General features: G+C 47.3%; 1 protein-coding gene across 9 annotated transcripts in view; it reads left to right on the top strand.

The window, feature by feature from the left end:
• The window catches only part of tub (TUB bipartite transcription factor), a 74,356-nt gene extending 49,257 nt beyond the window's left edge, over nucleotides 1-25,099 (top strand). For 5 of the 9 annotated variants that reach the window (XM_064312704.1, XM_064312707.1, XM_064312703.1 and 2 more), the window contains 10 exons: nucleotides 844-1,006; nucleotides 3,036-3,194; nucleotides 5,878-6,045; nucleotides 8,845-8,966; nucleotides 10,025-10,216; nucleotides 10,922-11,034; nucleotides 19,711-19,825; nucleotides 20,591-20,689; nucleotides 21,533-21,704; nucleotides 22,207-25,099. In XM_064312704.1, coding sequence (XP_064168774.1) covers nucleotides 844-1,006; nucleotides 3,036-3,194; nucleotides 5,878-6,045; nucleotides 8,845-8,966; nucleotides 10,025-10,216; nucleotides 10,922-11,034; nucleotides 19,711-19,825; nucleotides 20,591-20,689; nucleotides 21,533-21,704; nucleotides 22,207-22,340 — 1,437 coding nt within the window. In that variant the 3' untranslated portion in view covers nucleotides 22,341-25,099. The remainder of the gene's footprint in view (nucleotides 1-843; nucleotides 1,007-3,035; nucleotides 3,195-5,877; nucleotides 6,046-8,844; nucleotides 8,967-10,024; nucleotides 10,217-10,921; nucleotides 11,035-19,710; nucleotides 19,826-20,590; nucleotides 20,690-21,532; nucleotides 21,705-22,206) is intronic. The other 4 variants (XM_064312708.1, XM_064312710.1, XM_064312709.1 and 1 more) reach the window with 3 other exon arrangements.
• Nucleotides 25,100-25,464: the final 365 nt, after the last annotated feature.

Raw genomic sequence — 25,464 nt, 5'->3', positions numbered from 1 at the left:
TGTTGTGGTGTGTTGTTGTGTGTGTGTGTGTGATGGTGTGTGGTTGTTGTGTGTGTTTGTGGGGTGTCTGTATGGGGTATGTATGTGTGTTTTGTGTGTTGTTGTCTGTTTTGTATTGAGGGGCGGTCATGGGTCAGGGGGAGGCGGGGCCGGGGTCAGGGGGAGGCGGGGCCATGGAGTCAGTTGGAGGCGGGCCTCGTAGGGAGCGGCCGTGAGTCAGGGGCGGGCATGCAGTCAGGGGAGGCGGGCATGCAGTCAGGGAGGGCCAGGTCAGGGAGGCGGTCTCATGTTGAGTGGCATTAGCAGGAGATGAGGCGCAGGGTTCAGCTGAGGAGGTTTGCCTGAGGACATAAAATGGAAATAATTTCAGAGCATCAGACCAGGGAGTTTAAGGTTATGACGTATGAACATTCATGTTCAAATACATTAATACATACATTGTGACGTAATGTTAATCAGGATCAACATAGTCATTGAACACATGAGATAAGCCTTTACTATGATGCATACAAGTAACAGTGCGTGTGTTTGTGTGTGTGTGTGTGTGTGTGTGTGTGCGTGTGTGTGTATTTGTGTGTGTGTGTGTGTGCGTGTGCGTGTGTGTGTGCGTGTGTGTGTATTTGTGTGTGTGTGTGTGTGTGTGTGCGTGTGCGTGTGTGCATGTGTGTGTGTCTGTGTGCGTGTATTTGTGTGTGTGTGTGCGTGTGCGTGTATGTGTGTGTGTGTGTGTGTGTGCGTGTGTGTGTGTTCGTGTGTGTGCGCATGTGTATGGGGTGTATGTGTGTTTGTGTGTGTGTGTGTGCGTGTGTGTGTGTGTGTGTGTGCATCTCTCTGTGTGTGCAGCGCGCCCTGTTGGAGCAGAAACAGAAGAAGAAGAGGCAGGAGCCGCTGATGGTCCAGTCGAATGTGGACGGTCGCTCACGCACCCGCAGGGCCAAGCAGTCTGAGGAGCAGGCACCCCTGGTGGAGTCCTACCTCAGCAGCAACTGCAGCACCGTGTACCAGGGTAAGCCGGTCCCCCTGCAGGCCCCCCCTGCAGCCCCCCCTGTGGTCCCCCCTGCTCCCCCCCTGCAGCCCCCCCCCCCATGGTCCCCCCTGCAGGCCCCCCTGCGGCCCCCCCCTGTGGTCCCCCCTGCTCCCTCCCCGCCGTCCTGTGCTCATCAGGACACTGTCCACTGCCCACGGAACTCGATCGCTGTTCGACTGAGAGCTCCTCAGACCTAAAGCCTGGTTACTCTGCCTGTGTACAGGCCCTGAGGACAGAACCGGGCCCGTACAGAACAGCCACCAGGTCCCCGTAGGACAGGCCCAGGGCCTGTACAGAACAGAACCAGGGCCTGTACAGAACAGAACCAGGGCCCGTACAGAACAGAACCAGGGCCCGTAGAGAACAGGACCAGGGCCTGTACAGAACAGAACCAGGGCCTGCACAGAACAGAACCAGGGCCTGTACAGAACAGAACCAGGGCCCGTAGAGAACAGAACCAGGGCCCGTACAGCACCAGAACCAGGGCCTGTACAGAACAGAACCAGGGCCCATACTGAACAGAACCAGGGCCCGTACAGAACAGCGCCAGGGCCCATACTGAACAGAACCAGGGCCCGTACAGAACAGAACCAGGGCCCGTAGAGAACAGAACCAGGGCCCATACTGAACAGAACCAGGGCCCATACTGAACAGAACCGGGGCCTTTACAGAACAGAACCAGGGCCCATACTGAACAGAACACCACACTGGACCTCAGCTGCAGAGGCTCCATTGTTTTCGCAGGTGGAAGGAAATGTGCCCAAATTTACCAAAAAAATAAAATAAATAAAAAGAAGCTAAACAGTCAACACCAACAGCAAGGGGCAGAATTTCCCACAGCCTCTTTAATTAAATTAGTCTGAGGACGCTGCCATTTCCATCCTGCCCCTAATTTAGTCTTGATTGGATGCACCAAGGTGCCCACTCATGCTGATTGTGTTCTGATTGGCTACTTCAACGCCTGTCACAGTGCAATGCTGTCCCCACGCCCATGGGACATAGTGTGCTCATGAGAGCCGGGGGGGAGCTGGTGTGGGCCTGGGGGGAGTAAATGATCTCAAGGTCCAATGGGGACTTCATTTTGGGGTGGAGCCACAGAGTCTCCCAGGAAACCCATTAGCCTCAGCCAGAGCAAGACAGAGAGAGGTTTGGGGGGGAAAAAAAGAAAATACTGTTAAGTAATTGGTAATTTTCTGTTTATTAAGTTCCTGATTGGTTGATATTCATATTTAGAGCAGACACTCCTGGCAGTAACAGCAGGCTGAAGGCAGCTCTGCAATGCTAGCTAACCACGTAGCCGCTAACGCTGCTATTCTGCCGGCTGGGGCGCTGCGATCAGGGGATCCACTCACAGTGTGGAGCCACAAAGCCCTGCTCTGGGAAAACACAGGGAAAACACATAGTAAACACAGGTAAAACACAGGATAAACCCAGGGAAAACACAGGGAAACCACCGGATAAACACGGCATGTTGTCTCTTCCACTGCACTTGCTAACATGTGGAGAGATCGACAGTCAGAAGCCCCAGTTCCAGTGAGGACACCAGGGTGAACGGGGCCAGATGTGATTAGAATTTCCCAGCTTATGTGTTTATTATGGAAAACTGGAACAGTCTGCTGCAGCCGAACTGTCCAAATAGCATTTTTTAATAGTTTAAATTGTAATGCAAAGCAGGGCTCATTAATTGGCCCTCCAGTCCGTTGAGCAGAGGTGTGAACCCTGCCCTTTCCCTGCTTGGTCTCTGTGTCCTGCCCCCTCCCCCACCCCACCCCGACCTCCAGCTTGCATTGTGCCCTTTGCTGACTCCTTGGCTCCTCCTTGTTTCTTCGCCGTAACTCTACTTATCTTTCCTCCCCTCCTTCCTCTCTCCTTTTTTCTCTTCCCCTTTCATTCGTCTCTCCTCTTGTCTGCCTTCCGCTACCTGCATCCTCTTACCTTAACCCACCTGCCTACCCCCCGCCCCCCCCCCCCCACACACTCCCCTGCCCCACCTACCTGCCCCGCCCAGTGCAAGAGGCTGAACAGGAGGGGGTAAAGACGGATCCTCAGGCTCCCTGTTCAGCCAAAAAGTCTGCAGCTTCCACCCCCCAAACGGGCAGCACCCCACGAACAGGCAGCACCCCGCAAACGGGCAGCGCCAGGAAGGAGAGAAAGGGGAAGCACAAAGGTCAGCGCTACGTTACCTCCATCACCTTCTCCAGCCGCATCTCACCTGCTCTCCAGCCCACCTGCCTGTGTCTGTCTGGAGCAGGGATCTCAAAACTCCAGTCCTGAAGGGGGCGCTGTGCCTGCAGGTTTAACTCCAGTCCTGGAGGGCTGCAGTGTCTGCAGGTTTAACTCAAGGTCCTGGACCGGTGCTGTGCCTGCATGTTTAACTCCAGTCCTGAAGGGGCACTGTGCCTGCAGGTTTAACTCCAGTCCTGGAGGGGTGCTGTGCCTGCACGTTTAACTCCAGTCCTGGAGGGGCGCTGTTGAGCGCTGTACCTGCAGATTGAACTCCAGTCCTGGAGGGCGCGCTGTGCCTGCACGTTTAACTCCAGTCCTGGAGGGGTGCTGTGCCTGCACGTTTAACTCCAGTCCTGGAGGGGCGCTGTTGAGCGCTGTACCTGCAGATTGAACTCCAGTCCTGGAGGGCGCGCTGTGCCTGCATGTTTAACTCCAGTCTTGGAGGGGCGCTGTTGAGCGCTGTACCTGCAGATTGAACTCCAGTCCTGCAGGGTCTTCAGGTTTAACTCCAGTCCTGGAGGGGCGCTGTTGAGCACTGTACCTGCAGATTGAACTCCAGTCCTGGAGGGTCTTCAGGTTTAACTCCAGTCCTGGAGGGTCTTCAGGTTTAACTCCAGTTTTGAGTCTTGTGATTGTGGCAACCGCATGAGCAGTTGATGCAGTTGGTGGGAGGGGGGGGGGTTGAGGGTCTGGGCTGCCAGCGGTGAAAGAGCATCATCCCTGACAGATAGGTGGCATGCGGGGGCGTTAGTGCGGTCGCTGCTGAGAGAGGCACTACGACGCCGTCTGCATGAGGACCATCGCCTGTGTCGCACCTTTTCCTGACTTGCGGATGATTCGTTTGAGCATGTCCTGCAGGATCCGCTGTGGATTCTCTTAGCTCCAGTGTCCTCCCGGTGCTCAGCTGCCTTATCACCCTACACAGCTCATCTGCTTTGTGCTTCTGGAGTATTAAACTGTGGTTAAGGTTACACTCTGCGATTTCCCATTGCCTTTACATTACAGTCGCCTGCGATGGATTTGGCGACCTGTGCAGGGTGTATTCCTGCCTCTCGCTCCAGTGCATGTTGGGATAGGCCCCACTGTGACCCTGACTAGGAATAAGTGGTTAGATGATGGATGGATGGATGGATGGATGGATAGATGGATGGACATTGCAGTCACTTAGCAGGCACTCTGATCCAGAGTGGAGAACATCTGTGTTCATCTCAGAAACACAGATTGTGTGATATCACCAAGAAGGCACTGAAGTCCCATTTACAATCAAGAAGTGTAAAGTCTGCCGAACAAACCAACAATTAGTATTGTGAATAAAAGTAAACACCACTGTACACCTAGCCATCTTTACACAGCTATACCTATAATATTATCCAAAAAGGAAACCCAAAAACAGGATGAAAGGAAAGAAAGGATATCCTAAGGCAGTGGTAGTTGACCATGTTCCTGGAGATCTACCGTCCTGTAGGTTTTCACTCCGACCCTCATTCAAAGCACACCTCAGTCAACAGCGAGACATCCTGTTGAGCTACTAATTAGTAGCGTCAGGTACTGTATGCCAAATTAGGGTTGGAATGAACCTGCAGAATAGTGGATCTTACAGGAAAAAGGGTTAGCCGCTGCTGTCTTTAAAAGGGCTCAAGGTGGAGCCATGGCGAAATCTGAACAGGAGAGTCTTCAGTCTCAGCTCTTCACTTTTAGTGTCCGTGCTCTCTAAGCGGGAGTAATTTACACCGTCCCTGCGCATAGACTTCCTGTCCGTTTGGTTTTAACTGGGTTGATTTTGGCTGTTGTCGGCAGCGGAACAGGCCGCTCAGATGCGCACGCTATAACCCCCTGGGTGGCACGTGCCCACCTCCTTCCAGCTCATTGGGATGAGGAGAGAAGGAGGGAGAGGGAAACGGAGAAAGAGAAAGGCCTTATCGATTTGCCCTGCGCGTTGGCGTGGAGGGCACAGAGCAGTTATCTTAGCCCAGGGGCGACTGGAACACTGTGCACAGCAGATGCTGACCCTTTGTTCGGGGCTAATTGAATGAAAAGGAGATGGAGATGGAGACTGATATTTCTGAAAGCGGGATGAGAAAATGAGGGCTGTTCTGGAGACGTGCGGAACAGATTGCCTTTGCAAATGGTACACCGGAACTCTGACCCGCCAGTGGGCACAATGTCCTCTCTCTGTTTGAGTAGATGCACCCGAGGCAGGTAGACACACCCAGCTGCTCTGTGTGATTGGAATTGAAGGCACAACTGAGGGTGCTCTCGGACTCTTTGCAGTGCATGAGTGGGATTTGACATTGTGCAGCGCATTAGAGGTCACGAGAGACTAGAGCGCAATTTGGGGAGTGTGCATGCAGAGGTGCATGTGTGCGTGTCCTAGCGAGCATTTACCTGTAGCACGTGCATGCGCGTGAACGTTTGTGCCTGCCCAAGACGTTGTGCGCGGAGCACTCGTTGTGTACGTCAGTGTTAGTACACAGTCGGTGTGGGTGCATGTGCGGGAATACGGATGGAACATGGATGCTCGGGCGTGGCATGCAGCATGTAGCGTGTGGCATGTAGGGACGCAGGTTTGTGGCGGTGGTGGCGGCGGCTGCTGACAGGAAGCGCGGTGCATTGTGGTCCGGCAGGGATGGAAGGGCCGGCGGCCGCGGCGCAGGACGAGGTGGCGGAGCTGGGCGGGCAGATCCAGATCCTGCCCGGGGGTCAGCCCGCGGGGCAGGAGGGCGAGGGGGAGGCTGTGGGCAGCGTACTGCGCCAGGGCAAGCAGGATCTGAGACTCACCATGCTGAAGAAAGGTACCGCCGTCTGCTACGGAACCACTGCCTGCTATAGAACCACTGCCTGCCACAGTACCGCTAGTCTGCTACCGTACCGCTAGCCTGCTATAGAACTACTGCCTGCCACAGTACTGCTAGTCAGCTACCGTACCGCTAGCCTGCTATAGAACTACTGCCTGCCACAGTACTGCTAGTCTGCTACCGTACCGCTAGTCTGCTACCGTACCGCTAGCCTGCTATAGAACTACTGCCTGCCACAGTACTGCTAGTCTACTACCGTACCACTAGTGTGCTATAGAACCTACTGTCTGCCACAGTACTGCTAGTCTGCTACCGTACCGCTAGTCTGCTACCGTACCGCTAGCCTGCTATAGAACTACTGTCTGCCACAGTACCGCTAGTCTGTTACCGTACCGCTAGTCTGCTATAGAACCTACTGTCTGCCACAGTACCGCTGTCTGTTACAGTACCGCCCGTCTGCCCCAGTACCGCTGTCTATTACAGTATCGCCCGTCTCCCACAGTACCGCTAGTCTGCTACAATACCGCGATCTGCCACCCGTCTGCCACAGTACCGCTGTCTGGTACAGTATCGCCCGTCTCCCACAGTACCGCTGTCTGTTACAGTACCGCCCGTCTGCCACAGTATCGCCTGTCTGCCCCAGTACCGCTAGTCTGCTACAACACCGCGATCTGCCACCCGTCTGCTACAGTACCTCCACAGTACGGGCCGTCTGTCACAGTACAGCCATTTCCCACAGTACCGCCGATCTACCACAGCATCACCACAGTTCCACCCGTCTGCTACAGCACCGCAGGTCTGCTACAGTTCCACCCGCATTCAACACTGAAATATTTATTCGGCAATGAAAACACATTTCATTAGTTTTTCTCACACTGTAACAAAAATATATTGCAAATTTATTTTCATGTTACAGCATTTAAATAAGTCTGTAAAATGCCTGCATTCGTCCTACTTTTGGACCTACTTCTGGAGTTTAGTCACTGTTGCTGAAGCCTCTCAGATCAGCCCAGACACCCCTCCCCCCTGCCATGCCACCAATGATGTCATTCTGTCATAAGCTCAGGACCTAATCCGTCTCACAGCTAACAGCTAACACGTCTCACAGCAACACCCAACATGTCTCACTCTCTCTATCCCTTCTCTCTCTCATTGTCTCCTCTCTTCCCATCACTATCTAAGCCCTCTTTTTCCTCTTTCCCTCTTCATCCATCTCTATCCATGTCTCCCCTTTCTCTGTCTCCTCCCTCTCTATCTTTCCCAATATTCATCTCTACCCTTGTCTTTTTCTCCTTCTCCCTCTCTTTCCATTTTTCTCTCGGCTCTCTCCCCCTCTGCCGTTGTTTCCCCCTCCCTTTCAACCCTATATCCTATTCCATCTCTCTTTCTGTCACCCTCAATAACTTTCTCTCTCCTTTCTCTTCATCCCCCCCTCTCTCTCACAGTCTCTCACTCTTACTTCCTCTGCTCTCCTAACGAGCAGCTGTATGTCCTTTCACCTCGCTGGCTCCCAGGGTGCACTGGGAAGGGAGTCCTCCAACTGCTGTCCTTATGGCACCCTTACCCACGTTCACTCATTTCAACACACATGGGCCTGGTTGTGCCCAAACATCAAGAAAAACACTTGGCAACTTATAATGATGAAAATACATCTTCACATCTGATTTTTTATTTTGGTTTTCTATTCTTCTATCCTTCTATTTTTTACTCAATTTATGTACTATACTAACTTTTTGATCCCCTAATTTGGAATTGGCAGCCGTGACACTCACTGCTTCACATACAGCATTACGGAGGAAGTATACCCTCTACATGCACTTTTTCTTTCCCAACATGCACATCCTTTCTTCATGTGCACTTCCTGTTTCACCACATGTACTTTCTATTTCTCCATGTGCACTTCCTGTTTCTCCATATGTACTTCCTCTTTTTGTGTGCAGTTCCTGTTTGTCCACATGCGCTTCCTCTTTCTCCACATGCACTTCATGTTTCTAATACTGTAGCCACACAGTGCTGCAGGAGAGAGCCAGTGCTGACTGGAGAGGGGTGTGTCTCACCTGTGTTCACTTATTGCATCAATGTGGGAGCTAATGCAGCAGTTGCCATGGTAACACTGGAAGGGTGCTGTGGACATCTGCTCTTAGTCTCGATCATAAAGCCAGGAAGGAGCGTGTGGCTGGCAGGTTGCACAGGGACCTGGTCAGCTGCTTGGGTGTTTATTCTGTTCTCTGTAAATGAGCTTCATTCATCTGTGAACCAGAGCACAGAGCTTCTCAGAGCACAGGCTGTCCCAGCGCACGCGTTGTCTGAGAGCACAGGCTGTCCCAGAGCACAGGCTGTCCCAGCACGCAGGCTGTCTCAGAGCACAGGCTGTCCCAGAGCATGGGTTGTCTGAGAGCACAGGCTGTCCCAGAGCACAGGCTGTCCCAGCGCACGCGTTGTCTGAGAGCACAGGCTGTCCCAGCGCGCAGGCTGTCTCTTAGCACAGGCTGTCCCAGCACGCAGGCTGTCTCAGAGCACAGGCTGTCCCAGAGCATGGCCTGTCTCAGCGCGCAGGCTGCCTCAGAGCACAGGCTGCCCCAGCGCGCAGGCTGCCTCAGAGCACAGGCTGTCCCAGTGCACGCGTTGTCTCAGAACACAGGCTGTCTCAGCGCGCAGGCTGCCTCCGAGTACAGGCTGTCCCAGTGCACACACACAGTTTCTCAGAGCACAGGCTGCCCCAGAGCACAGGGTTCCTCAGAGCATAGGGTCTACCAGAGCATAGCGTGACACAGAGCCTTTTCTTTTTCTGTAAAGGCATTTCCAGCAGTATGAATTTTGACGAAGAGGAGGATGATGAAGATGAAGACAGTTCCACGTCCTCCCAGCTTAACAGCAACACCCGGCCCGGCTCAGCCACCAGCAAAAGATCCAGCAAGGTACCGCCTCATTTCAGCAAGGTACCGCCTCATTTCAGCAAGGTACCGCATCGTTTCAGTCTACATTACCTGCAGCAAGGTACCGCCTCATTTCAGCAAGGTACCGCCTCATTTCAGCCTGCATTACCTGCAGCAAGGTACCGCCTCATTTCAGCCTGCATTACCTGCAGCAAGGTACCGCCTCATTTCAGCCTGCATTACCTGCAGCAAGGTACCGCCTCATTTCAGCCTGCATTACCTGCAGCAAGGTACCGCCTCATTTCAGCCTGCATTACCTGCAGCAAGGTACCGCCTCATTTCAGCCTGCATTACCTGCAGCAAGGTACCGCCTCATTTCAGCCTGCATTACCTGCAGCAAGGTACCGCCTCATTTCAGCCTACATTACCTGCAGCAAGGTACCGCCTCATTTCAGTCTGCATTACCTGCACCAAATCGTACCCGTACCGAATGACACCTGTGCCCAATTATACCTGTACCGAATAACACCTGTGCCCAATTATACCTGTACTGAATAAGACCTGTGCCCAATTATACCTGTACTGAATAAGACCTGTGCCCAATTATACCTGTACTGAATAAGACCTGTGCCCAATTATACCTGTACTGAATAAGACCTGTGCCCAATTATACCTGTACTGAATAACACCTGTGCCCAATTATACCTGTACTGAATAACACCTGTGCCCAATTATACCTGTACTGAATAAGACCTGTGCCCAATTATACCTGTACCGAGTGAGACATTTAACCTCCCGATTTTACACCAAACGGTGTCCTTCAGCTTCCTGTAATGGGGTGTGTGTCTTCAGGGGACACTGCACTAATGAGGCCTTAGGGAGTTAGAGGAGTGTTTTAATGGAAGGGGGGGTTAGTGCAGTGTTTAATGGAAAAGTGGGGGGGGGGGGGGAGGAATGCAGTGGTGAGTGACAGAGGTTACTTGGGGATAAAAGTGCAAGACTGTTGGTTTTTTTTTTTTTCATTCTCAGTATTTCATTCCCCTACCTCCCTCTCCTCCCCACCCTTCTGCACCCCCCCCCACTCCCACCCCCCCCCCCAGGACGTGGCGTCGGCCTGCTCCCCTCCGGCCAGCGAGCCCGTCATTGACGTGGACGACCTGGAGGAGTTCACCCTGAGGCCTGCGCCGCAGGGGGTGACCGTGAAGTGCAGGATCACCCGCGACAAGAAGGGCATGGACCGGGGCATGTACCCCACCTACTACCTGCACCTGGAGAGAGAGGACGGCAAGAAGGTCAGGCACACGCAGCCCCGCCCGTTTCACTCAACCAATCACAGCCTGGAGTCACCGCACACTCCCCCAGATTCTTTAACGCTTCTGATACGATAATGCAGAACGTGAGTCAGAACCTTTAGAAGGAAGTATTCATGTTTTACACTGTCAGTAATGGTTTGGAAATGCACTGAAACACAGGACAGCACTTTTACGGTTTCTCCTCACTGAGATGTTTTATTTATATAGGCACTTTTTACAGAGCTACTGTCACAAAGATGCTGTAGAGAGTACGCTGAAAGGAAAATTGGGCAAAAAAACAGGACTGATCCCCCATAAAGCAAGCGACTGACCTAAAAAAAGTGTAGAGAAAAGCACTCAAATTGTGGTGAGAAAAAACTCAGTGGGAATAAATCTCAGGAGAAACCCGGCTATCCATGCTTTCTGATGCACACTGGACAGGGTGTGCCCACAGAACTGTATAAGAACATTCTCATACAACATTCTTATGCTGTTCACACACAGTTCCGTGGGTGGCGCCCTCCGGTGGAATGGAGGGTCATTGCTGTGGTTACGCCGTGGTTATGGTTGTGCCTTTGGTGATTCAGGGCTGTCTGGAACATGGCCTGCTTGTTTGTGGCTGCGCCCGGTGCTTGTGCCAGGTGCCCTGTGCCAGGTGCTTGTGCCGGGCAGGTGCTTACCATCTTCTCTGGTGTGTGCCGTAAGGTGTTCCTTTTGGCCGGCCGGAAACGAAAGAAGAGCAAAACTTCGAATTACCTCATCTCCATCGACCCGACAGACCTGTCGCGCGGCGGCGAGAGCTTCATCGGGAAGCTGAGGTACGAACGAGGCTCCGTGTCTCTACAGTGAGAGAGAGAGGCTGTGTCTCTACAGTGAGAGAGAGGCTGTGTGTCTCTACAGTGTGAGAGGCTCTGTGTCTCTACAGTGAGAGAGAGGCTGTGTGTCTCTACAGTGAGAGAGAGGCTGTGTGTCTCTACAGTGTGTGAGGCTGTGTGTCTCTACAGTGTGAGAGGCTGTGTGTCTCTACAGTGTGAGAGGCTGTGTGTCTCTACAGTGTGAGAGGCTGTGTGTCTCTACAGTGTGAGAGAGGCTGTGTGTCTCTACAGTGAGAGAGAGGCTGTGTGTCTCTAGTGTGAGAGAGAGGCTGTGTGTCTCTAGTGTGAGAGGCTGTGTGTCTCTACAGTGTGAGAGGCTGTGTGTCTCTACAGTGAGAGAGAGGCTGTGTGTCTCTAGTGTGAGAGAGAGGCTGTGTGTCTCTAGTGTGAGAGGCTGTGTGTCTCTACAGTGTGTGAGAGGCTGTGTGTCTCTACAGTGTGAGAGAGGCTGTGTCTCTACAGTGTGAGAGATGCTCCGTGTCTCTACAGTGTGTGAGAGGCTGTGTGTCTCTAGTGTGAGAGGCTGTGTGTCTCTACAGTGTGAGAGGCTGTGTGTCTCTACAGTGAGAGAGAGGCTGTGTGTCTCTAGTGTGAGAGAGAGGCTGTGTGTCTCTACAGTGTGAGAGAGGCTGTGTGTCTCTACAGTGTGAGAGAGGCTGTGTGTCTCTACAGTGTGAGAGAGGCTGTGTGTCTCTACAGTGTGAGAGAGGCTGTGTGTCTCTACAGTGTGAGAGAGGCTGTGTGTCTCTACAGTGTGAGAGGCTGTGTGTCTCTACAGTGTGAGAGAGGCTGTGTGTCTCTACAGTGTGAGAGAGGCTGTGTGTCTCTACAGTGAGAGAGAGGCTGTGTGTCTCTACAGTGTGAGAGAGGCTGTGTGTCTCTACAGTGTGAGAGAGGCTTCAGTGTGCTGCGCTGGAGGAATGTGCCGTTTCTCTCTTTCTCCTTTTCTCCCTCTCTCTCTTTAACTCTCTCTCTCCCACCTCTCTCTATCACTCGCTCTTTCTCCCTCTCTATCTCTCTCTCTTTCTCCTTTTCCCTCTCTATCTTTCTCTGTCTCCCACCTCTCTCTATCTCTCTCTTTCTCACTCTCTGTCTCCCCCCTCTCTCTATCTGTGTCTCTCTCTGCCCCGCTCTCTATCTCTCTTTCTCCTTTTATTTCTCTATCTTTCACTATCTCCTACCTCTCTCTATCTCTCTCTCCCTCTCTCTCTCTTTTCTCTAGCTATTTCTCTCTTTTCTGCCTGTGGTTAGTTTATTAATTGTTTTTCTCTTTATGTTGCTTGTATATTATTTTTATTTTGAAGTACAGTCATTTCTGTGGTTGAACAATGTCCCAATAAAAGGGGTTTTAAATCTCAAAATCTCTTTCAAATTCAAATTCAAATTCAAAATGCTTTATTGGCATGAAATACACTTGTACTTATTGCCAAAGCGTACACATAGAAACAGGAACAGGAAACATGAAATACGAACAACATTTTGGAAACGACAACAATGCAATCAACAGTGTGGCAATGGCCACAACGAGTAGGCTATACAATAATAACAATAATAAAATCATAACAACAATAATAATAACAATAATAATAATAATGTAAAAAAAAAAAAAAAAAATTTTTTTAAAGATAGAAATTAATAAATAATTAAAATAAATATATTTGTGGTGGTCAACCAGTGTCCCTCAGATTATGGCAGGCCGAGATGTACTTTGCTGCTAGTGGAGCCGTTGGCCTTTCTCCTAGCAGGATTTGCATTTTTTCCTCATTTGTTTGGGAAAGGAAGTCTTTTATAATTAGAGAAAATTTGTTGAAATAATGTGTCCTAATTTCTGAATATTTTTCACAATGTAGGAGAAAGTGCATCTCTGTTTCCACCTCTCCTGTCTTACAGTGACCACATATACGTTGTTCTTTTGGTAACCATGTATTCCGGTGTCTGCCTTTTTCAATTGCAAGTGCGTGGTCACTGAGCCTGTACTTGGTCAGGATCTGCCTCTGCTTTGTATCTCTGACAGAGAAGAGATATTCAGCCAATTTGTAGTCTCTTTTTAGGTTCCGATAGCAATCTAGTTTGTTTTGTGTTTTGGTTACATTATCCCAATATTCCAGATAAGAGATTTTGGTCTGTTTCATTACTTGGTTTACTTTGATTTGTTGGTAAGCAGTGCTGGTATGAAGCTGGTCTGTGATTTGTGTTAGTTGGGTTAATGGGTTAGTCAGCTTCATTACCAGCTGACTGAGGGGACTCTTTTCATGACTGAGCTCTTGGGCTTTCATTGCCTTAAATTGCAATGTGTCTTGAGGACTTGAATTGAGGTGCATCCAGAATTTTAACGCTCTTTTTTGGATGTGAATCATTAATGGATAATGGCCTAATTCTGCCCTGCATGCATTATTTGGTGTTTTCCTTTGTACTTGTAGGATGTTTCTACAAAATTCTACATGCAGGGTCTCTATTGGATGCTTGTCCCATTTGGAATAGTTCTGCTGGCTGAGTGGACCCCATACCTCACTTCCATACAGTGCAATGGGCTGAATTACACTATCAAATATTTTTAACCAGATTTTAATTGGTATAACAATTTTTTGAAGTTTTCTTTTTATAGCATAGAGTGCTCTTCGAGCTTTTTCTTTAAAGCATTCACTGCCATGTTAAAGCTCCCTGATGCTGTAATTGTCAGACCAAGGTACGTATAATTTAAAGTGTGATCTAGGGCGGTGTTGCCTAGAAAAAACTGGAACCTGTTTTCCTGACATCTGGCTTTTTTCTGGAAGATCATTATTTTTGTCTTTTTTAAGTTTACTGTCAGTGCCCAGTTCTGACAGAAATCCTCTACCAGAGCTAGGTTCTGCTGTAACCCTTCTTCAGTGGGAGACAGCAGAACCAGGTCATCTGCATAGAGTAAGAATTTTACTTCCGTGTCATGTAGGAGGAGGCCCGGGGCTGTAGACTGTTCCAACTGCACCGCTAACTCATTAATGTAAATATTGAACAGTGTTGGACTCAGACTACAGCCCTGCCTTACTCCCTGTTTTGGTGTGAAGAACTCTGTTCTTTGGTCGCCAATTTTCACTCCACATTTATTTTCTGAGTACATTGATTTAATTATATCATAAACTTTACCCCCTACACCACTTTGGAGAATTTTGTAGTATAATCCGTCATGCCAAATCGAGTCAAATGCTTTCTTGAAATCAATGAAGCATGCAAAGATTTTACCATTTTTGTTTTGTGGACGTGTTTATTTATTAGGGTGTGTAGGGTGTAAATATGATCGTGGTACGATGATTTGGGAGAAATCCAATTTGACTTTTACTCAGGACATTGTGCTCGTAAGGAAGGTTACAATTCTTGAATTGATGATACTACAAAATACCTTCCCCAGATTACTGCTTACACAAATGCCTCTGTAATTATTGGGGTCTAATTTGTCTCCACTTTTATAAATTGGGGATATAAGCCCCCGGTTCCAAATGTCAGGAAAGCATCCTGAACTCAGTACTTGGTTGAACAATTTAAGCAGAGCGTCATGCATTTCTGGGGTGCTATTTTTTAGCATTTCATTTCTAATTCCATCAAGACCACATGATTTTCTTGATTTTAGAGACTGGAGCTTTTCGATCAGTTCTTTGTGGGAAATTGGTTTATCCAGTGGATTTTGATTATCCTTGATGGTTGATTCCAATTTGTTTAGTTGTTCATTAATCATAGTATGGTGTGTTTTCTGACTGATTTCACAGTATAGATTTTCAAAATATTGTTTCCAAATGGCTCCATCACTAATGGCTAATTCGTGTTGCTTTGCTGTGCTTAAATTGTTCCACAAATCCCAAAACTGGTTTTGATTAACTGATTCTTCAATATCATTCAGAGTTTTATTCATGTATTTTTGTTTTTTCTGTTTTAGGGTGTTTTTATATTCTTTAAGAGTTTGACAATACCTGAGGCGTAAATCAGAGTTGTATGGTTGGTTATGTTTTTGGTTTGATAATTTTCTTAGGTTTTTTCGAATATTTTTGCATTCAATATCAAACCAATTTTCATTTTTGTTCAGCTTCCTTTTATTATGAACTTTTAGTTTAGCTTTATTTGCTGTTTTCTGGAAAATATAATTGATATTAGTAACAGCCAGATTTAAGCCTTCTCTGTTATTTTGGTAAGGAGTATTGATGAATGTGTTAATAGAGTTAGTTAATTCAGCGGATCTCATTGCTTTTGTGAATTCATCTGTGCTTGTTTCAGCCCATCTGTACGATTTATTAAGTTTATACAGCTTACAGGGCTGTGTGTTTGAGTTTCTGGATTGTTCAAATCTTTTCAGAAATACACTTATTTGATTATGGTCTGAAAGGGGGTTTGTTGCCTGACAGTGAATGCACTAAAGGAGGAAGGGTCCATGTCAGTGACAGCATAGTCCACAACACTAGTCCCAAGAGCTGAGCAGTATGTGAACCTTCCTAAAGAGTCCCCTCTGATCCTGCCATTAAGGATGTACAGGCCTAAGGCTTGACAGAGATGCACTAACTCCCTACCATTCTTATTTATTATATTGTCCGGATTATTTCTTTTTGTAGTGGTTGGTGTAATGTACAAAGGGGTGTTTCCAAATATATGATTGTTTCCTTGGGGATCGATACAGTCGGGTTCTGCTCCTGTTCTGGCGTTAAGGTCGCCACACAGTAGCACATTTCCCTGGGCCTGGAAATGGCATATTTCTGTATGCAGAGCATTGAAGAATTCCTCATTATAATAGGGGATTCATGTGGGCAGCGTAAGCTGCACACAGGAATATATCTTTTTCCCAATCTGCAATTTCTTTGTTCAATTTTAACCATAAGTGGGATTGTTCTTTTTTGGTTACTGTGATGAATTTAGCCAGTTCCGCTTTGTACCACACCAGTATCCCTCCGGAGTCTCTGCCATGTCGCACTGTTTTTAATTTTATAGAGGGCACTATAATTTCGCCATAACCTGAGGGGCAGTGGGTGACGGTATCTTCTCGGCACCAAGTTTCAACAAAAATTAAAATGTCAGCATTAGAAATGTTTTTGAGGAATTCAGGGTCTGTGCTTTTCAGCCCAAACACAGAAGACCACAGACCCTGTATGTTCCAACAGCTTACACAGAATGAACTCATTTTAATCATTCACAGCATTTCGAGTGAAACAAAATACATAGTTGATAATAAACTACTGTCTTTTTAAAATAAAAAATAAAAATTCTTTTTTTTTTTTTATTTTTTTAAACTTACTATTTGTATAGTACACAGTATAACTGGTTTATACTGTATACTCACATATTAGATTATATATTCACATCACATATATATTCACAGATATGAATTCATATTAGTTTAGCAACCTATCGCACAGCACACTGAGCAGGTGTTTGATCTCACCTAGCTCAGAAGGAGGGGCAGGTGGGACAGGGGCCATTGTGAGGGCTGCAGCGTAGCTGGGCTGGTGTTGGTGGGGGTGAGCCCTGGGGGTCGGGGGCCTTATGGGGGACTGCGGGGTGCTGGGTGGGCGCGGGGTTTTGGAGTGATGACCGCTGCTGTCAGGCCGATGTGGGGCCCGAGGATGGTGACCGATGGCGTGGGGGGGCTGATGCCTGAGATGGGGCCTGTTGATGGTGGAGGCGGGGCTGGATGGATTGCGTCCCAGTGCCACGTCTTTTAGCGTTTTAGCAAAGACTTTGATACCTTCCTTGTCTAGATGCAATCCATCGTAGAGGTACCAGGGGCCGATGGTGGGGTGGCGAGCCAGGTGCACATTGGGCAGTGCAGCGCAGCCTCTGGCGATCTCCGCATTAATGTCCCTGATGACATGGGGGGGGACATCATTCCGTGGCAGCAGTGTGGAGATGACCACGCGAGATTCAGGGAACTCTCGGGAGGCTTTCTCTGCCATCCTCCTCACTGCGTGGGCGGTGTTTTGGCGCAGGCGGGCAGGTCGTTGGTGCCGGTGTGCAGTATGACATAGTGAGGCTTCCCAGTGTGTCCCGCTTGAGCAGCTCCAGGGCGCGGGCTGTGTTACTGCAGCGGGTCGCCTTTACCTGCTTACCAGGAAAAGCCTATTGGGGTCAATAAACTTCCCATTTGAGTCCATGAGAAGGACCACTTGTGGATCAGGTGTTCTGCTGGTGGGGGCTGTGTTGCAGAAGGGGGCTGTGCCTTGGGGGTGGGCTGTGCGTCAGAGAGGGGGGGAGTGTCTGAGGGGTGTTGGTCTGTGTGCTGGGGGGGTTTTCTGGCGCTGGTGAATGTTGTGAGTCAGGGGGGGCATCAGTATGAGCCTGCAGGTCAGCTGGGGGTGGGCTGTGGTTTGGAGGGGAGTGGAGTGTTTGTCAGTATCTGCGTTTGAATGGGCAGTACAGGGTGTGCATGTGTGTGTCTGTAGCTGCTCTCTCAGATCCTGTAGCTCCATGATGAATGATCTTTCCCTGCGCTGCGTCTCCTCTTTCACAGAGGCCAGCTGGGCTCTCAGGGCCTGGTTGTCCTGCCTCAGTTCTGCGGTCTCTGCTCTCAGGGCAGCGATGGCTGTGCTGATCTCTCTGCTCTGCTGGTTCTGCTCTTCCTGCTGCTGCAGAGGGAGATATGCCTCGGAGAGCCTGGCCATAGTGAGCTCTCTGAACTCTGCAAACTCCAGCTCAAGCAAGGCCAGGGTCTCCCTCATGTGCTGGGTGTCAGATCGGGGAGAAGCGGGGGCAGCACAGGGCAGGTTAGGTACAGTGGTGGGTGTGGTTTCCTCTGAATCTGAATCCTCTCGCTCTGTGGGGAGCGTGAGGGGACACTTTTCCTTCTCTGCCTTCTCTTTCAGGGCAGGGAAGTGTTTCTCAAAAGCATCCAGGTTGGCCTCAGTAGCACTTTGTATGAGAACAGTCCCATTTGTGTAAATGTTCACATTTAGCACTATACTGTCCAAATGTTCGTCTTCACAAACTGTTATTTTGCTCCCCTTTCCTATCCCTCCCTTCTGAATATGAGGGTAGTGCTTACATACAACACTGTGCCAGGCCTTGGTGTTATTTGTGAAAAAAATTAAATTGTTTTTAACCTTATTGTTTGCCTTTTCAGCAAAGTCCACATATAGGGTTTCGGGGTTGTTTCTCATAACAGTTAGTTTATGTTTCTTTTTAGCCTTTGCACTTCTCAGCTTAGGAGGGTACGGAATCTCCACAGCAGCGTGCTTGGTTACCATGGTGACAGCTCAGAAAATTGATACTTTTCAACAGCTTTAACTGCCACTCCTTCTAGCCTTGGGTTGAGCTATTGAGCTATGCTAATGCTATCAGATCAGATTTTTACTTTTTACTGTATTAAATATTATATTACTACTTTAATTAAAGAAAATATGTATATAGTTATCCAAATGTTCTAATTTATGACTAATGTATACAGTTTCTCCCAAGGCTTACCTTTGCTTTTTATTTCCTTTAACTTTGGCTTAGCTTTGCTCCTAGCTTTCTCCTAGCTTTGTACCTTCCCTTGTTATGTCCGTATTTAAGTTATTTTCTATTCTTCTTTTGTTTTTTTATTATATTCCCTCCTTCTATGTTCTTCTTCTTTTCTTTAATTCTGCTTTTTTATCAATTATATGTATTTTGTTTCACATCTAAACACTATTTGTTTGATATTTTTAAGAGCTCATTCTTTAAGCAGCTCACTTCTCTCTCTCTCTCTCTCTCTCTTTCTCTCTCCCTCCCTCCCTCTATCTCTCTCTCACTCTCTGTTCTAGTTGTGAGGCTGCTCGTGTTGATAATGTTCTATTCATCATGCATTATCTCTTTCTTAATAACTTTTTTTTTTTTTATTATGTCAAAGAAGCAATGGTACTTTTCTCTCTGAAAGCAGAGAATGGACGTGTGGTGTCACGTTTCTAATGATTAGCCTTGTCACGCGCAGTCCAGCGTCGTGCTGGAAATGTACCCAAGTGAATCACTGTTTCTTGAAGGCCCATCCATTTTCATTTCAATGAGGAATGAGCCTGCTTGCAGATGGCCTTGATTAACGTAGACAGTGAGAGAGGGAGGGAAAGAGAGAGAGAGCCTGCATGCTGTTCTCTGTGATGTAAGATGAGGTGATTATATTGCAAAGCGCCATTCGCTATGATGTCATTTGAGGTGATTGTATTGCTTAGCACTGTTCACTGTGATGTCATGTGAGGTGACTGTATTGCTAAGCGCTGTTTGTTGTGACGTAAATTGCGGAGATCATATTTTTAGTTCTGTTTGTTGTGATGCAAGTTGGGGTGAGTGTATTGCTTTGTGCTGTTCGCTGTGATGTAAATTGAGGTGATTAATTTTTAGTGCCATTTGTTGTCATGTAGGTTGAGGTGATTGTATTGCTAAGTGCTGTTGGCTGCCATTGCTGGTCAGTGTATTGTTTGCCCCGTGGCGATCAGCGTGGTCATCAGTCTTAGTCATTAAGATTGACTGGGAGGTGGTGGGAGTCCGAGGCTGGCTGAGGGTGACTAACGCACATTTAGTCTTAATGGCGGCTAATCCTCCCTCCCAACAGACAGATTAATGGCAGCCAATTACCGCTTCTAATGGACAGATTAATGGAAGCCAGTTACCTCGTCTTAATGGACGGATTAATGGCGGTCGCCGTTCCTTCGACAGATCAAACCTCATGGGCACCAAGTTTACGGTCTACGACAGCGGACTCAATCCCGCCAAGACGCCCTCCAGCCTAGAGGCCACCAACCTGCGTCAGGAGTTAGCCGCCATCTGCTACGTGAGTGCACGCGGACGCCTTGAGCGAGCGATCGGCTCACTTCCCTTCAGCGGAGAAAATGTCCGGAGAGCCGGCGCCGTAGTCTCAGGGACGCGTGAGTGAGAACAGGAAGATTCCACGCTAAGACATGGTCTCCTGAGCTTTTGGCAGACAGCGGGGCTGAGCTCGGTGAAGAGGACGCGTTTAGTAAGACAGAGAGTGACACCTAGTGTCCACATTGGCAATTGCAGTACTGGAGCGATTTGGGTGATCAGTCGTACTCTTCACTTCACTCAAAATTACATGGAACTTTTCTTACTTTCCTCAAAACTTACGTCATGATCAAACTTCCAAACTGCATTTCCTGATGAAAAATGAATACTTTTTATTGTGACAAAAGTTTGGCCCATATATGAATCTGGCACTGTTCAATGAAAAATCATTTTTATCTTTTGCTGAAAATATCCTCAGATTTAGATTTGAATTAACTTTAGTTAAATTTGTATGTAGATCATTTAGGCTTGTGTTCTTCTGTTACATGATCTGTGATGATGATAATAGAAGCATAATTTGCCACACTGCACTGTTAGTGTTCACCTGCATTAATTTAATAAAGTAAATGCACTCATCTCACATGCTGTTTATATAAATTAATATTTGCAATTATAATACAGCAATCTGAATCACATGTACTTTGCATCATGTGTGTCTGAATTTTGTGTATATTTATGAACACAGTGTATTTTTAGGAATATGTATTTGAGATGTATATCATTTTTGTTTTAGGAAACCAATGTTCTGGGTTTCAAAGGACCGCGAAAAATGAGCGTGATCATTCCCGGTATGAATATGGACCACGAGCGAGTCTCCATCAGACCCCGCAATGTGAGTGGCTTTCGCCTTTTCCCAAAAAAAACGGGAGGTTTAAAGAGTAACTGCACTAACTGTGTCAGCCCGGCTCCACCTACTACACAGTTTAGAAAAATGCATCCTGGGATGGGTGGAGTAGGTGCCTCCATCTCATTGGTCTAAAGTATTTTTTTAAATATGCAAATTACATATTTAGTACAGATTCCTGAAACTCAGATCAAACTGTCAAACTAGGCGTTGCAAATGTATGAATCAAGTTTCAGCAATTACATGCCCTATTTCTCTGCACAGATGTTTTCAGAAACATGTTTTATTGAACTGTTTAGGTGGAATATGAGAGTTTATGAGCAGGCCACCATGTTTCTCCAGTCTGAAAAACTTTGGGCCGAAACCAATTAGGTGTCCGTGGTGTTCAATTGTATTAAAAAGTAAACGGACAAATTTGTGGGCGGCAACAATTTTCTTTAATTGACATCTACATGACGTAGCAGTGCCACCAAAGTGGTACTCTGATATCACAAACGTGGCGGGGCGAGAGTGTAATTCCGAAAGCAGTTTTTGAACACTAGAGGGCAGCACCAACATGTTTTTTTGGTTTTTGTTCTGATAAAATGCGATTACTTCAGAAATGTTGAAATATGGCACGGATTAAAATGTTATAAAATCATTATAAAGTAGGCATACAAACACGTTTACAGCAAAAAATTATTATATATTTTTTAAAGTGGTCTAGGGTGTAATTACCCATTAAGGACCTTAATCATAGGGCGGGGCTCAGAGATTTGAGGGGGGGCGGGCCTTTTACCCTCAGGAGTGCAGATGGGCGGAGCTTAGTCCCTGTGTCATGCCCCCCCCCAGGACCACGAGTCTCTGCTGGCGCGGTGGCAGAATAAGAGCACGGAGAGTGTGATCGAGCTGCACAACAAGACGCCCGTCTGGAACGACGACACGCAGTCCTACGTGCTCAACTTCCACGGCCGCGTCACCCAGGCCTCCGTCAAGAATTTCCAGATCATCCACGACAACGACCGTGAGTGTCCAGCCTCACCCTGACCCAGCCTGGCCCTGAACTTAACCCAACCTCACCCGAACCCTAACCCAACCTCGCCCTGACCCAACCTCATCCTAACCTAGCCTCACCCTGACCCAACCACACCCTAACCTTAACCCAACTACACCCCTAACCCAACCTCACCCTGACCCAACCACACAATAACCCAAACTCACCCTGACCCAACCACACAATAACCCAACATCACCCTGACCCAACCACACAATAACCCAACCTCACCCTGACCCAACCTCATCCTAACCTAGCCTCACCCTAACCCAACCACACCCTAACCTTAACCCAACTACACCCCTAACCCAACCTCACCCTGACCCAACCACACAATAACCCAACCTCACCCTGACCCAACCACACAATAACCCAAACTCACCCTGACTCTAACCCTAACCCTGCAGGCTTCTGTGTGCAGTTAATTTGTTTTTAGTTTACATTAATGGAGGTGCTGCTCTTCCCCCCCCAGCGGACTACATTGTGATGCAGTTTGGTCGCGTGGCTGAGGACGTCTTCACCATGGACTACAACTACCCCATGTGCGCCATACAGGCCTTCACCATAGCGCTGTCCAGCTTCGACAGCAAGCTGGCCTGCGAGTAACACCGGGAGCTGGACGTGGCCTGCGCTTCCTGTTTCCTGTCTACCCAGTGTCCGCGGCGTGGGCCTCGATGGCCTGTCCCGCCTCTCTCCCCCCCCTGGAAAGGGGGTCCTAGACCTGACTGGACTGGAGCTAGCCTCATGAACTTGGCCGCTTCAGAGAGGATGGTGGGCCATGAGGGGGTGTGAGCATTCCCCCCCCCCCCCCAACCCCCTGCCCTCCAGAGGGGACCCGCTAAAGCTGCATCTCTCCATCCGCTATGGAGGTAAGCACAAAGGACACTGCCGCTGCGATGGACCTTTTTTTCTTTCTTTTTTTTTTACAGATCATGTGACAAATGGAATTTACTCAAGTTATTAATGTTGTACTATCCACAGTGAGTTATTAATACCGCACTATCCACAGTGAGTTATTAATACCGTACTATACACAGTGAGTTATTAATACCGTATTATATGCAGTGATTTAATACTGGACTATCTGCAGTGAGTTATTAATACGGTACTATCCACGATGTTATTAATATGGTACTATCCATGCATAAAGCTTATTTTCATGGTTTTGAATAGAGCACTCAGTCAAGACTAATACTGTGTTGCAAAGGCCTATCCTGTAGGTTGTTCTGAAGCTTTCTCATTCCTTTCTTCATTTTGCTTATTAAACTGGATGGCGGTCACACCAAAACATCAGTAAATCATGTTAATTTCCCCGAACCATTTTATTTATATTACATCATTGCTCATATGTTCATCTTTTTGCAACAACAAAAAAGTTATGCCGCTAATATTGGCAGGAATATGGATTGGCCAGCTCAGCGTGTGATTGGTTCCCTTGACCTTTGGTCCTCAGCAGCCTAATCGTGTCTCCTGTTTTGTGACTTCAACCCACAGTAGAAGTCCCCCGATGACATTTGCATGTAATAACGTGTAAAGCCACGCATGGAAGTGCACACCACATAACTTTATATTTATTTATAATTTTATTTATTTATTTATGTTTTCTCGCAGTACTTGCTAAACATTACTTACGTTCATGTTTCACCTGAGCACTCTGTGGTTAACCTAAGCGTTAATTCTGTATTTTGGAACGTAAAGCACATAACTACATTTGACGGACGGGGCTGTCCTGTATTTTTAAATTACACGGAGTGGGCGGAGAGTGAGGAGGTGCATTGTCCTAGAATCCTGTCAGACAACACACACTACTGTCCACTGGAAGGTTACTGGTTGGAGCACTTTAACTGGAGTTTACTGGCCGTTGTAAAATATCTGTAAATACTGTGCCTTTGGAGACAAAAATCATACATACTATGCTTGAAATTCTGTGAAAATCTCGGTCCAAAGGTGACTGAGTGGTCTTGGGTCAGAGCTTGTTCACAAATCCCCAATGACTGCACTGGAAGCAATCCTGCAGCTGAGAGGCATAGTCGGGTTCCCTAGCAACAATGTATTAACATGCATTTCTAATCAGGGCTTGGTGCAAGTGTGGTTCCCAAAAGCAATGCACAGTTGACATTTTAAAACAAACCCGAGGGGATGTGCGTGATTGGATATCCCACAAGTACGCCACAGAAGCGGTGCCTCATGGGACGGATTAATGCATCATGTGCCCAGCCATTTAATTTCCCCGGCTGGTGTTTCCCCGGAGGGCTGTTCCAGGTACCTGTTCACTTGATTTTGTTTACCCCTCCATTTTGTTTGTCTTTGCGTGCAGGTTAAATGATTTTTATGTTGCTCTGCGTACGCCGAAGCAATTACAGCATCTTTATGTGCTACCTTACGTGCTTATTGAGGAACTCGACCAGACCTAACAGAACCATGTTTCCCCAACACCTAATCACTGTAAAATTTAAAATAATATTAATAATTGTCTGCTTCATCTTTCTTAAAAATAATATACCCTCTTTCTAAGATCAGCCAGGGCCTTCCACATTCAAACTGCGAAGATTGTAACAGGACTGATTCATTGGCTTAGCTCTTCACAATAATAAAACCTAACATGGCAGCAAGTACAGGAAGTGACATCACATGAGACAGGGCAGATACGGTGGGAGCTCCCGGCTGTCCTCCTTGTTGCTGTCTCCGCCCCAGTTCCATTTCAGGTCACATGATTCCCCTGGTTCAGTAGAGGTGTGTGGGTGTGGCCAGATGACTCAACCACACCAGTGTTCGCATGTCATTTTTAATTAACTTTTTATCACTGAAACATGACTAATAATTTCCACCACCTGTATCCTAGCCTTTTAAGATAACAAACATTCTGAATCTAGTTTTTCACCCAGTTTTGTAACCTTGACTAATTCCCTTAATATATTTTTATGCTGCAATTCAAAATCTTTTGGCAAAAGATATTCAAAAGGTTGTTTACTTTCAAGCTCATTCATGTTTTCAAGCATGACAAATAGCCTACAAAGCTTATAAACAAAGAACAATCTGCAAAGAAATTCATAGCTGCTGAAAATTAAGATTACTAATTATTATCTTTTCTATAACTCTAATTGAATGAATACTGATTTTTTCACAAATGTGTCTTGTTTAGTAAAGTCTTGTAATGACCTGTGGAATCCTTGTTGAATATTTTAGCATTCAAACTGGTTTTTCATGATTCTTGGTTTTCAGGAACAAAAAGACAAGCAGTCTCATTCTGTACCTGTAACAGAGCTGTCATACTGTAATGGTGTAAAATGTGTGTGTCGTTCTATACGCAGTGTTAGTTTACACACAGTTACTACAAATATGACAAATAAAGTTATTCCAGTGAACACTTGTGATGTCCTTTTCTTTCATTATGTTCATATTTTGGTGTGAACACAACACAACTCATGCAGTTACCCAGGTAACACAATCTGTCATTTTTTATTAAAACCACATAATTTGTCAGAATAAAGTTATTTGTGTTTTTTTTTTAATTGAATACATGATTCTTGCTCTCTGTAAGATTATAGTTGACTATTACTATTGGTTGTGACCCAACAGCACTGTTGGTTAAACTTGTATAGCAGCTTGTATGGTGACCTTAAATATTTACGTGCTTGGTGGGATTGCTGCACCCAACACCATCGGTGGAAATCAGCACACACAGGATACATTTCGGAACGCAAAAACATTGAATTGATATTGCTAGAAA

Source organism: Anguilla rostrata, chromosome 16 (assembly GCF_018555375.3).
Source record: "Anguilla rostrata isolate EN2019 chromosome 16, ASM1855537v3, whole genome shotgun sequence".
Taxonomy (NCBI): Eukaryota; Metazoa; Chordata; class Actinopteri; order Anguilliformes; family Anguillidae; genus Anguilla; species Anguilla rostrata.
Note: the sequence above shows the minus strand (reverse complement) of the source record. Positions and strands in the feature narration are given on the sequence as shown.